The sequence below is a fragment of the Anoplopoma fimbria genome, chromosome 5 (assembly GCF_027596085.1).
Source record: "Anoplopoma fimbria isolate UVic2021 breed Golden Eagle Sablefish chromosome 5, Afim_UVic_2022, whole genome shotgun sequence".
NCBI lineage: Eukaryota > Metazoa > Chordata > Actinopteri > Perciformes > Anoplopomatidae > Anoplopoma > Anoplopoma fimbria.
In genome coordinates, this window is record NC_072453.1 from 5,747,383 (window position 1) to 5,760,947 (window position 13,565).

Here is a 13,565-nt window from a genome sequence, read left to right on the forward strand (position 1 = left end):
CCTGGAAACACTTGAAAGTTACTGCAGTTTTATTTCTCTGTCGCTCCATTAAAATGACAGAACAGAGCATGTTGCAGATGACACTGAAACTATTTCAAACTGCCAAAAAGTCAAGTCTATGTCATAAGATACTCTGGGGACATGAAAGACATTATTAAATACTTTGAATTGTGATTAGATTTGATTCTGCTCCCGGCTCTCCAGCACAATATAATTACTATCAGTCCCTCAGGTAGCGAAAGATGAACGTCTAAGACAGTAGTGGAGACTTTCATTGGATTGGAGTATATTCCATTGTGCGTACCATACCGATTAATCATTTCTGATTTAAATATATTATTCATTTGTCCTTATAGTATGGGCTTGATCCTGACCATGATGTCCTTACAGAGTGTAATCAGTGTGAAGCCTTTTCTTACTTGCCTACAGAATACTTACCTTGCAAGGCAGCTGGATTCTAGCATGGACACAAGATTACCCCAAAATCACAGGATTGCATATTGCACACAAATCCATCTTGTCAGGCTTCAAATAATGTGTAATGGGTTTGTGTCCTGCAAGCCAGAACACGGACCACCATCAGCTGTGAGGAGCTATTGGCAGCTAAGGGCGTGTCCTAGCTGTGAGAGACGACACGGAGCGGGAATGTTCGTCCGAAACAATAATGGCGCAGATGCTGCTATAGCATCAGTTATATCAGAACTGCATTTCTTCATTGACAGAAGAAAAGAACGGCACTGGAGGCTTTCAAACATCTGGCGCATCAGGTTAACAGAAAACAACTATTGCAGCTAAAATGTGAACACTAAAGGAAACAAGCTCATCATGACAGAACATTGTGTGAAGCATGTGTGGGCTTATCCATTTTGTAATGTACTTGTGTGGTCAAATAGTGTGTGTGTGTGTGTGTGTGTGTGTGTGTGTGTGTGTGTGTGTGTGTGTGTGTGTGTGTGTGTGTGTGTGTGTGTGTGTGTGTGTGTGTGTGTGTGTGTGTGTGTAGCTTGCCTTCAATAGCTCTCCTCATCTGGTCAGCGTAATTATAGACTGCAGAAAATGATATTATTTTAAAATGTTCTACTGTACAAATTAAGTTGTAGACAGATATATATTTACTATACAGTTAAGTTGGACTTGAGGGTCTTGATGTCAACTTTTAACACTGGGAAACTAAGACAATACTCTGTGTGGGAATGTAAAGGTCCTGCAACACACAGGTGTTTTCACTTGTGGCTGATTAGTAGAGATGCACCAGATGCAATTTTCTTGTCCGATTCCGATTTTTAAAGTCAGAACTGCTGATTATGATGGTTCTTTCTTTTTAAGAACTATAATTGACAGCAAACACACAAAAAAGAAAATTCAAACTGAAAAAAAAAAGAAAAAAATGAAATTCAATTGTCCGTTCTTAGTAAAACGTTTAAAACTAAATCACTAACATTTTCTCCAAAACTCCAAGTTTTACAGGCAAAAAAATTGATATATCTGATTGTTTTTTTCCCAGTAGCCGATCCATCGGTGCATCTTTACTTAGTACTCTGTTCAGGTTGATCTTGGGTAAAGCTATACTGGAAACTACATGAGGTCAGCAAACTCTTTGTACTAATCATGATGCATTCACGCAATGTTGGCTGATTGGGAAGAACAATAAAGTGTTAATAAAACTGTTTTTTAAGACTGGAGAGTTTTCAGGCAGTGTTAGGTATTTGGAGAACAAGTAACCGACACAAACCAGTGATATAGATCACCTTTAAAGTACCTGATTTGATTGCATTAGTTCACACTTCTGCAGTTCTTTTGACAGAGTGGGAGATACTGTCGCTGTCACAAATTCTCAATATTTCCTGCTTGAATTTACAACTCGGACACTGACATAAAGGTTTTTCAGACTCAGTTACTCATACTTACTGGCTTAATAAGATGAACACAGCAGAAGAATGTTTAAAGGACGTCCGAACAGTCCTCAGACAGCATGTAATCAGCCAATATAACTGGGCCTTTAATTCAACCAGGAATTCTATCATTTGGCAATATCTTCATGGGGAAAACTGTAACCCTGACCTCCTCTCTCTTGGGTAGCCAATCAGCAGGACGAGGGACTTTAAAGCTGCCATTTCGGCCATCCCCTCTCCATGGTGATGCTTGTTACAAGCTGGCGTGCAATGGGTGCGTGCTGGATTGCCTTATTAGCTGGCTGAAGGTCACCAATGAAGACAACACTTTGTGATATTTGTTGACATTTTGCAAATGGACAGCAGCCCCCATTACACCTCAGCCCGCGGAGAGTCTGGGCCAGGGATAATTTCATGTGAAGTTTTGGGGGGGGGAGACTAACATGAACAAGTTTATCGACTGAACTTGCTGTTAGCTAGGAAACATTTTGACTTTGTGTCTGCTGCTTTTTTCCTCGCCGCCGTTAATGAAAGGGCAAACAGAGATCGTAAGGGTTCGATACGGATGAAATAATTGCCAGTGTCACCACATTATACCCTCAGCCGGAACTGAATTAAATTGTCCCATTCTCTTGAAACCCGGCGATTAACTTTGACAGCCTAATCCTACCAACACACTGTACTCAATGATCCATCATCTGTGTTTGAACACAGCTTCATTAGTCCAGTTGGCACACAGAATATTCCTCTGATAATGTGAGGGGTTTGTTGGGAAGAGACACTTTGTATTATGAGTGTGTGCGTGGGTGTGTGTGTGTGTGTGTGTGTGTGTGTGTGTGTGTGTGTGTGTGTGTGTGTGTGTGTGTGTGTGTGTGTGTGTGTGTGTGTGTGTGAGTGAGTGAGAGAGCCACAGAGTTATTTGAAGGTTGTGAGTCTGACACTCTCGAGCGTGCGCGCTCTGATCAGAACACTGTTGCATATGAATGACCCCCTACCTACTCTCCATGAATGTACAATGCACTAGAGGTCTCTCTTTCTCTCTGTGTCTCTCTCTTTCCCACACACACGCACACACACACACACACACACGCACGCACTCTGAACTGATAGACAGGATGCGAATGCTTTGACAGAAAATGTGAGTGGAGGATATCTTGCAACATGGTATACTGTGTGACATGCAATAGACTAGGCAACGATGTAATGATAACGCTAACTAATTTAACATGACAACATCAAAAAGATGTAAGCACAAAACAGACCATAAATAGATGTGGACTACTGAGTAGTATGCAACCCCATGCAGTATTGATGAACTCCATCAATAATGAATTGAATGTATGGTACGTCCGACTCCATGCTGTGTGAGCTACAGCATTATCTGCGCATTGTCATCTAATACAACAAAATACTTGCTTTTTAACAGGCTGTTCATCTTTAAATTACTTCTTATCTTATTTGCTTTCTTTACTTATCTCAAAGTTCATTCCTCCGCCTCTCACTCTTTACTGCTAACAGTTTACCATAAGGCATCTTACTGTAAATTAAATAGAAGAAAATGTGGCATGTTTTCACTGCACGTTGCTGACTACCTTCTTGTCTTTGTAGTCTGGTGCCTCAGATTCCTGTACATCACATGCTGCCCTGGGTCCTAATCTGTCTCTGCTCATCTTCATCACACTCCGGAGCTTTGAACCAACACATCAGGAGCAGGTGCAATGCGAATTTAAAACGCCAAATAGCCCTCAACCACCAATGTGTATAAATAAGCATATTGCATAGTTGCATTTTAACAGCGACTCATCCTTCTCAGCTTCCCTACAGTTTCCGTTAAGTCTGTCCTCCCTATCCTGTGACAAAACATATAGCTGCAGAAGTCATCCATCCAAACTAATCCTGCATCACTCACACACCCTCTGCAGGTAGGGACATGTGTTCTTACCTTCTCTCCCCAGCTTGATTTCCAGGCCATCCAGGGAGTTGGCTGAGTCCCCTTCCTCCAGGGAGAGCCTTCCAAACAGGCTGCCAGCCATGGTGAACAACACCTCTCTACAGTGCACACACTCAGTAACACAGTAACACACCCAATACTGTATCTGAGGCAGACCGAGAGATCTCCCTCTTTCTTTTCTCCCTCCCTATCTCTACCTGATTCTCTCCTCTTTCTGGCAAAACAGCTCCTCGCTCTTTTCCCTCCCTCTCCACCTGCTCTTGACGTGGATGTGTATAAGCTATGCCTGGCTGCGCGTCTCCTCCTCCACATGAATGAATGGAGACGACAGAGGGTTGTGGGCATTAGCAAAGAAGCGGAGAGAAGGGGGGGTAAGTATGATGCTTTCTCTAGGAGGAGGGAGTAAGGAGGCAGGGCGATTTTTACTCCAGGCTTCCCTGTGGGAAGGTGGGGGAAAGAGCAGCAGAAGGCTGGCTTGTAGGGAGAAGGATCGGTCAAGGAGGTGGTGCGTAGGGAGCTGACACATAATTGAGTGATGACCTTCCATTACTGACATCACAGACATAGGGTACAAGCACAGCCAGCCTTGCAGATACAGTCAGTGAAGGGAAATATTATATATTGGGAAATTAACATTGTGTGCTGAAAGGAGTTGAAAAATATCTTCTTGTTTAAAATCAAAACTGACCCTTCTCTAACCCCATGTGCAAAAATAGCCGTCCTTAAAATGCTGCTTTTGAAATAAATAAAAAAAGACAAATTGGTTTGGAGAAACAATGCAGTGTTTGTTACTAAAAATGCCTGTCATCCAGACTCAGGCTGGTGTACAAATCAAGACTGACTGACAGACCATTACAAAAAAGAAACTCCACACACATTTTTAGCTCTCCGCGGAACTGCTTTTCTCCCTCTATCCGACAGCTGACTTCTGCAATGTATTACACCAGGATAGAATACTATAAAGCTTTGAGTTCAAGATTTGGTCCTCTGTTACAGAAAATACTGAGACTCTTAAAATCTGGCTGTGGCTTCTCAATCTTTTATGTGTCTGGATCAAGTGCCCTCAGCACTGAGGGAAGAGGAAATGCATGGAAGCACGGCTATGTGCCAGTTAAGAGACTAATGTGAAATATAATTCTGCTGCTATTACAGTGCTGCACTTCAACTTTCATACCAGAGCCAAAGTATAAATCTACAAATTCACTTTGATATAATGCCAACAAAGGAGGCCATCAATGTGATGCCAAATTTGACTTTGATGCCAAAGTATTGCATCACAAAGGTTGCAGAACTTTTTTTTATATTAAGCAAAAATAGTCACATGTATTTTTTTAATAAACCAGTTTAGAAGGCCTGGGATCCAGTGCAACACAAGGCAACACTGTTTGGAGCAGTTGCTGTGTTTTAGTTACTGACTCCTGCAGTCTGTTGTCAAGTGCCAGAATGTCTTTACAGGATCTTTAAATTGGATCTTTCTTATCTTTAACTATGAACCATGAAATACACTCAAAAGGTGACTGCTAATCACTTAACCCTCTGGGTTTCACACTGCACTATTTCAGTCATAATTGATCAGTCATCAACCCATAATAAAAGATATATGTGTGCATGTTGGTGCATGCACTCCTGTGCATTTGTACTACTGGCCACTAGTGCAGATTTGACGTGCATGTGAAGAGGGCTGCGAAAGGGTACAGCAAATCCTTTGAGGCATGACTGATCTAAGGCTGGAGTTTTAGCGCTCCATTAGCCAGCTCATTAAGTCACATTAGAACTCTGGAGATGAGATACATGTCCCGAGTGCTGGAATAACCACAAACCATTCAACATCTCCTCCCTCTTGTCTCTCTCTTGATATCTTTCTGACACACACACACACACACACACACACACACACACACACACACACACACACACACACACACACACACACACACACACACACACACACACACACACACACACACACACACACACACACACACACACACACACACACACACCTCCGTCATAGCGAGACAAAGCCACTTACTGGAGTCAGAGCTGGATGTCGCCACAGGCATTTTAACAATTGGTTCCTCCCAGTATCCTCCACAGAACTTGTTGGGTCAACTGCAATGAAAGAGAGTGCAGTGAGAGAGAGAAGGGAGATGCATTGACAACACTAATGAAGTATTGATTGTGAATATGAAAACAAAACCCCTTTGTTGTCAAACCACTGAGGCAGAGTTAAGGTTCAAACGAGGGAAGGAAGGTAGAAGCTCTTTATACAAGTTCTAAAAACAGGACTATTTCCCACAGATCCAAAGTTTTGCATATTTGATATTGCTTGTTTTTAATCGCCGCTTGTCACATTGCGACAAATTGTGTTGTTGCGTCAAGGCCCTTCAAGTACGACACACAGGAATCCATGGAAGTCTAAATCCAGTCTGTCATAATCACTGTGGACTTATGTATGTGCACAGCTCATTCTTAATTTGCAAGCTGACACACACGACAACCGGTATCTAACTTTGTTAATAGCTATAAATAGAATAGCCAGTTGCTGTGGTAACATCCAAACAGTTATAGCCGTCATGTCCATGGGGAGTACTATTAGCAACAGTTGGAAGGACTGAGTGAGCGGATGAGTGAGTGGGCTGGCCAGCTAACATTAGCTCAGTGAGGATCTATGTTGTTTCTAATTGATCCATTTAACATCGGGCAGCAAGAAAAAAAAAAACATTACAGACAGAAGACTGGGAGACTAAGCAAGTGTTGTCCTGAGATTCAAAACGGGCTTATCAGGTAATGTGGAATTTTTTTTATTTTGAAATACACACAGTGAATAGAAATAAATAAGTAAGGAGGAGGGAGAAAGAGAGAAAGAGAGAGACAGACAGAAAAAGAGAAATAGGGAGAGAGAGAGAGAAACACAGACAGACAGACAGAGAAAGAGAGAGAGAGAGAGAGACAGTGGGGGAGGGAGAGCTCGTACAGGAACAATGGTGAGGAAGAAAAGAGTGCAGCTGATGAGGGAGAGAGAGTGGTATCCAAGGATGCTAATTCCTGGTTGCCATGACAATAGCAATCCATAGTGGAACCAGTGCTGTAGTGGCCAAAACCCAGTAACATCACCACAGGGTCGCTGTGTGTGAATGTGTGCATGTGTGAACATAAAACAAATTAATTTTAGCCTCACTGATCAGATCTGGAGTGATGAAGCATGTTCACACAACGTTCCAGCAATAAAGGAATTACATGAACTGGCCTATTGGGGGCGCAACAGTAGCATGGTAACAGTGGTATATTAATTTGATTCTCTGTGCAGGGATCAAAATATTCCCAATTCCTATTTGGTCAGATGTGCAGGTCTGCATTTTATTTTTTTGTCCAAGCAATTTGTCAACCCATCCCAGGGCACCAGTTAAGATTAATTTTATAAACTAGTAAGAGTGGACCGCTTCAGAAGGACGAAGTTAATTAAAATCCCCAATATTGATCAAACAAAATGATGGAAGCCTAGCAATGCATTGGGACTGTTATTTTGGACTCCTTTATTATTGCTTTTCATACCTCCATTTACATAAGGGTTTGAGTAATCTATTTGAACATCTTTCAAGAATTTAGATTAAATGTGTTCTTCTAAAGTCTATAATACATAATCTCTCAATCCTTGCATAACTTCTTATATTCAAACATTTGTTTTGTTCCTTTTCATGGTTTTTGGTCTATATTTAACTCCCTCTCTTAGCTTTATGTAATATATCTATGTCTCCTAACCCACAGACATGTCATATCACATTTTGAATAGCACAACCTGAACTCAGTGTAACTGACTCATAAAGAAAAGCTTTCACATTTTTCAAATGCCTTTCTCTATGTGTATCAATTTTGGTAGAATGTAGGCCACTCAATTATGTTTCTTAGTTTAGTAAAAAATCATTATTTCCCCTTCATCTTTAATTTTTTTTTAATTCAACTGGAGTTATGGCAGGACTGTGAAAACAGATGTGTGACGTGTGTGTTTGTGGACTTGTGTGTGCGCGTGTTTGTGCACGTACATGTGGCTGTACCACTGAAGCATATTCCTAGATGCTAAGGGAACAAGCTCTTTTGCAAAACTCTGATCAATGCGGATCAGGTTTTTAATACCACATACCAGTCCCCCAGGCTTATCCGTGGCATCCCGTGTTTGCACTATGAAATGACAGGGCTGGTTAAAAGTCTGCAAAGACCACACGGTCGCTAAGAAGCCAAAGCCGATTGCAGCGGAGCTTGGCCGTGCTAGAGCTGTGCCGACACACTGGAGGGGTGTCAGGAGGGTTGGGGGTGGACAGGGTGTTCTCTGCTGTCTGACTCTGCCATTCTCCATCCACCCTGCTTCTTATTTTATGTTACTGATGGTGAATAATTGGCAAAGATCTAATGATGGTGCGGTCATCACCAGTGGTGGCATGTTATTGTAGAAAAGCCTGGATGTCTAGTAAGAGTTGTAACCAGTAATTAATCATTAATTAATGATGCTGGTTTTAATGTAATAGGTCCCCTGGTCCCACATGGTCATTATAGTGGGTCTTAGGTGCGTTTCTGATAAAATGTAGTGTTTAACTCTTTTGATGCAATATGGTTATAATTATGGTTACATTCATGTATGTTGATAATGTTTCTGAAAATTGAATGAATACAATTCCAAATCTGAAAACTTTATTTACATTAGCCTTTACAAATGAAATTTCATATAATAAGAGAATTAATTGAGTGACTGTAAAAAGTTGTGGTCTAAAAGTGTGATGATAAAATAAATGAACACAAATATGTTGCAGCAAGGGCTTTTATTCTCTCCTATCTATGATTGAGACTATACATATATGGTCATGGTAATAACACTGTGAACAGTTTGGTAGAATTTCTGTTGCCTCTCGACGGCTTTCAATATGGCGACGGCTGAACCAGATGCTTGCAGCTAATGGTCGCCAACAGTGCTGAAAGAACTAACAGTTTTTACCTGAAGGGCAACTGGAGGGTGTGTGCTACGCTGCTTCCGCATTACGGCCGTCAGCTGTCGGGCACGCTATCATGCAGATACATTTACTAAAAGCATACATGGTCGACTCAGCTATGTTAACATGAAATGGATAAGCTCAGATAACAACACACACAGGAGGGAGAGTGACTTCATCTCTGCTCAGGAAGACATTACTCCAGTTTATTTTTACATAGCAGATAGTTGTTGCTGCTATATTAATGCTCTGAATATCGTTTAGAGAACATTAAAGACTAGCTGAAGAGTGTGTATGCAAGTGATCCTTCATTGAGGTCAAACTGGGTGTTGTCACACTAGCTGCAGATGGAAAAGACCCGTCAGTTAGGTGAAAATGGTGGGTCAGTCTGTCTAAAGTAATATCTTGGGTGCTCTCTGAGTGATATTTCCCTCTGGCTTTACTAGTCAACTCACACACACATACAGTAGCGTACACTCACACAAATCTTTATCTTCCACATTGCATAGCAGGAAGAGAGAAGCTCAAAAGCACAGCTGCCATGACATCATATTTGCAGACCTGCTATCGTCTCGTCACAGTCAGTCAATTAAAACAAGAGGCCAGCTGGGTGTGTTTTGTTTGTGCGTGTGCGTGCATGCGTGCAGTTTTTGCGCATGCACACAGATCTATAATTATATTTCTAGATATTTTTGATGCTTCTGACCAAATTACCCTTTCCAGCCTTCACAACTGACTAAGTTTACATTCCTGCATCACCCAAATCTTACATAAACATTGACGAAAGCAAAGGTCAAGCTTTTGTGTCAAAATATCCTTAAAGTTCAAGTGAATAAGTTATACAGTTTATTTATTGAGGATTGATACTTATTTGCTTCATATTGCTTTTTGTCTACAAGCCTATACTCTCACGTGAAACCAAATTACTGCTGCAAATTACTTGATCAGTTTGATCACAATTAGTAATGAGGGAAGCTTCCATTTTCTTTCAAGGCTGCATCCGAAAATGCTGTTTTTATTAAATTGCATCTTCCAGACCATTTGGAGCAATGACACAAGTAGTGGCCCAGGCGTTTGTATGCCGGGTGTAAAACGCCCTCAGCTCTTCCCAAAGTGAGTCTGCATTAAAAGCCTGTGAACGTGCTCACTCACACACTCACACGCACACACCAGCGACCAAACACGTCTTAATCCACACATTCAGGCTGGCGTCAGGCCTAAAAATAACCCTGTGCTCCCACAGGTTCAGCTCCTCTCATTACTTTACAAGGGAAAACTGTCGTATCCAAGACAACCGAGAGCAGCTCTTCGTCTTTTTCCCAGGCGCTTTGCCATGGCAACAAGGGAAAATGCGTAAAATAATAATAAGTTGGAGCTGAAATTGGGTCTATTAATAGGTTTGAGCTTCAATACTGAGTTGCTCTTTTACTGGGGAAATGATTTCATATCAGAAACATTGTTTAAAAAAAGATATAATAAAAACATTTGCTCTCCAGCTAAAACCAGCACTTATTTTAACCGTTGTATTTGGCTCCGGTGGCCTGAGCCCAGCACTTAAATAAAATGGTTCTACAGCTCTAGAAAGCAATTTCATCAGAACTGAAGAAATAACACACCTTTGACAATGGCTTCTTGAAGAAAGAAATTAAATAAAACATCTAGTAGCAAGTAAAACATTTTTTTGTTGAATATAAAAAAAACACAACACAAATTATTTGGATTCTTGAGAATAAAGGTTAAATTTAAGCTTAAAGGGTCAGTTCACCCAAACCACAAAAGAACACAGTTCTTCACTTAGCCTTAATGGTTCTGATTTATTTGTCACTATTCAGAAATAATCTGCCTCTGAAACCTTTGCAGCTACTCCAATACAATGGAAGTGATTTTGTTGAATCCCTGATAAATAACATCTGAAAAACGCACTGAAAAGACGTAACTTCCTCAGATAGACAATCCCTAAAGTGATTATACTAGTCATAGAAAAATATCAGGGAATGTCACTTCATAAAAACTACCACAAAAACGTCTGTTAAGCATCTGCCCTCAAGTATCTCGCAGAAAACACCAGTATGTTTATGCTCCTCTGTTGTGAAACTAAATGCTACACTAAACTCTCTCTCAAAAAATATGGTAAAAACAATTCATTTAATCTTGACGGCTCATATCAGTACCCAAGTCACAACCGGCCTGTTAATTTAAAAACAAAGTGTGGAGGTCTTTTGTAGGAGAGGATAAATTCAGGTGCCGTTTAAAGTCATGCGCTGCACGGTTGACTGGTTTAAAAAATAAAAAGGTGTTTTAAATTCCCAGCATGCATATTAAAACGGGCTATTCTTAGCAGCAAGAAAACATCATGGAAAGAAACACTCCATGTATGTTCCCAGGGCATAGAATGAGCTTAAATTGTAAATGATTAACTATCAGCTAACAGATTTGGGACTCATTAGCCACCTCAGGCACATCGGCTACTCAGAAACTCACAGTAAAAATCAAGTTCATTATATTTTATTTTCTGTTTCCTACATCACAAGAAAAACCAATTACCTTTTTTTTTTAAAATGGCATTATGAAAAAAGAGTTACCACCATCAAATGGTATCACTTGATGCCAGACATCTAATAAAACCTGATCAACTTAGCACTGTTGGGTCTTTGTTTTCCCTCAGCTGATACAGATTGTAATTTGTGTAATTAGAATTAAATGTCACATATGTACTACCTAGAGGCGAGAGGATTCAGGTACAGTGATGAGAGCCACCCATGGGGAGCATTTACAGTCACCACCCTGCCTGCCTGGATTTCATTCAAATGGCCCTCACTACCTTTGTCTTTTTTTCTGAAGGAAGCAGCCATGATGAAATCAGCAAAATGAATGTCACTGTTTCAATGTCACTCAAATCTCTTGAGAAAAAACCTGGTTGAGGACTGAATATTACAAAGCAAATACTTGTAGGCCAACAATGACACATTGGCTCGCCCATGTATTTGGCAGATACTGTGATTTATTAAGGCGGAATGAAAAATTGATTCGGGTCGGGAGGAGAGCTGAATTGTATTCATTTTCTAAAAAACAAGTTTATGTTGGACCCTCCTGTTTACATTAACCAAGATTTATTTTTATTTTTTTACAGCAACAGAATTTGTGAGGAGCCTCCAGCTCTGTGGCTGCTTATGGCTTGTGTATCGCAATACTTTCCCCCTGTCATGAATTACAAAGAGCCTGGAGATTATAATATTGTAGCCTGTATGAGATCAGATCAGATATCTGAATGTCATAAATCAACTACATGATGCCTGAATAGCATAACCAGGTGTTTTTGAGAAAATGAAATAGGGCATGGTTATTCAAAAGGCAATATTAATCTAAATTGGCAATGATTTTTTTGTGTTAATCCATCAACAGGTTATTTCACTTGAGAAATTAAAACTTTGACCTGCTGGTGGTGCTAGAGGAGAAGTCAGGTGATCACAGTCAGGAGGCTTTGTCCTCTGGGGGACATTAATAGTTGTACCAAATTTCATGCAATCATGGCAGTTGTCGGTGTATTGACCAGACCAACTTTCCTAAAGCCACACCGTTAGCTTGGCAAAAGCAATAATATTTTCCCAATAAAACCCGTGTATACAAACACAACGTGCATGGAGTCACCTTAATGCCACAGCCTCTTTATATGGAGATCTGTGCTGAAGGGAAAGAGGTGGCAAGTGTGAGAGTAAAGAAGCAGATCTTCTTTATGAATGACACCATGATGGTTGGAGAAAAGATGCTAAGGGTATGTGAGCTGCTGCAGAGTAATATCCCTGTGGAATCATGTGTAGATGAATCCTATTTGTCAAGTCTTTTTTTCTGCCAGCTACAGTTGATTAGTTGTCAAAGCAGTAAAACTGTGCAATGTCACCGACAGGCACCGCTGACGGTGTTTTTATGAAAATTACTCAGTATGTGACATCAAATAACAAGGATGCCCTCTGACTCCCTCTATATTAAAGATCTGGGTCACACAAGGATATCCCTTTGTTTATTTCTGGACGTGTGACCAGTGTTAGAGGATTTGTATGAATTCAATGTCTAATATGCATTTCTCTGAGGCTAAGACATGTCATGGTCTCATATGTACATCATCATGCTGACATATTTGTTCAAATTTCGATCCAATTTAATGTCTTTAATGTACATACTGTGCTTAAATCTCCCTGAAAGAGTTTAGAGCGAAGGACACATCTCAAAGTTTAAAGAGTCCAACTTCTAGCTAACTTTTTTAATCGGTAAAGAAGTGCTTGGACAATGTTTTTGATGAGGTAGAACCAGACCTGCTGATCTTGTAGTTAATCCCCAAAACTGTAAAAAGCAGAAATTGATGGAAAACCTCCCACTTCCAAAACAGAAACTGATAAGAAGGCTGACGCTTCTTTAATCCCAGTCAACAGCTCTTTCTCTGAAATGAGACCCGACTGTGGTTTGATATCAAATTCAGCAGTGGGATTTTTATTTTTTTACTAGAAAGGTTTTCATAAACTGTCCTAAATGTACTTTTTCTCTCTCTCAAAAGGACAGCAAATAATTTACATTTACATCCAGCACAGGTGCAATACAGAGGATGTACAACATTTGAAAACAACTCTCCCCGCAAACCCTGCTGGTGGTACTCTAAACGTGAGTGTGATAAGAGGTTACCGGCAGAGAGCCAGCATCTTTTTAGCTGCGATGATGCTTATTAAAAGGACATTAATACAATACTCATAC

At 40.5% G+C, this 13,565-nt stretch overlaps 1 protein-coding gene across 1 annotated transcript in view; it reads right to left on the bottom strand.

Moving 5' to 3' along the window:
- The window catches only part of mpp2b (MAGUK p55 scaffold protein 2b), a 40,036-nt gene that overhangs the window by 21,895 nt on the left and 4,576 nt on the right, over nucleotides 1–13,565 (bottom strand). Inside the window, exon 2 of the mRNA XM_054598414.1 lies at nucleotides 5,873–5,952. Coding sequence (XP_054454389.1) covers nucleotides 5,873–5,903 — 31 coding nt within the window. The 5' untranslated portion in view covers nucleotides 5,904–5,952. The remainder of the gene's footprint in view (nucleotides 1–5,872; nucleotides 5,953–13,565) is intronic.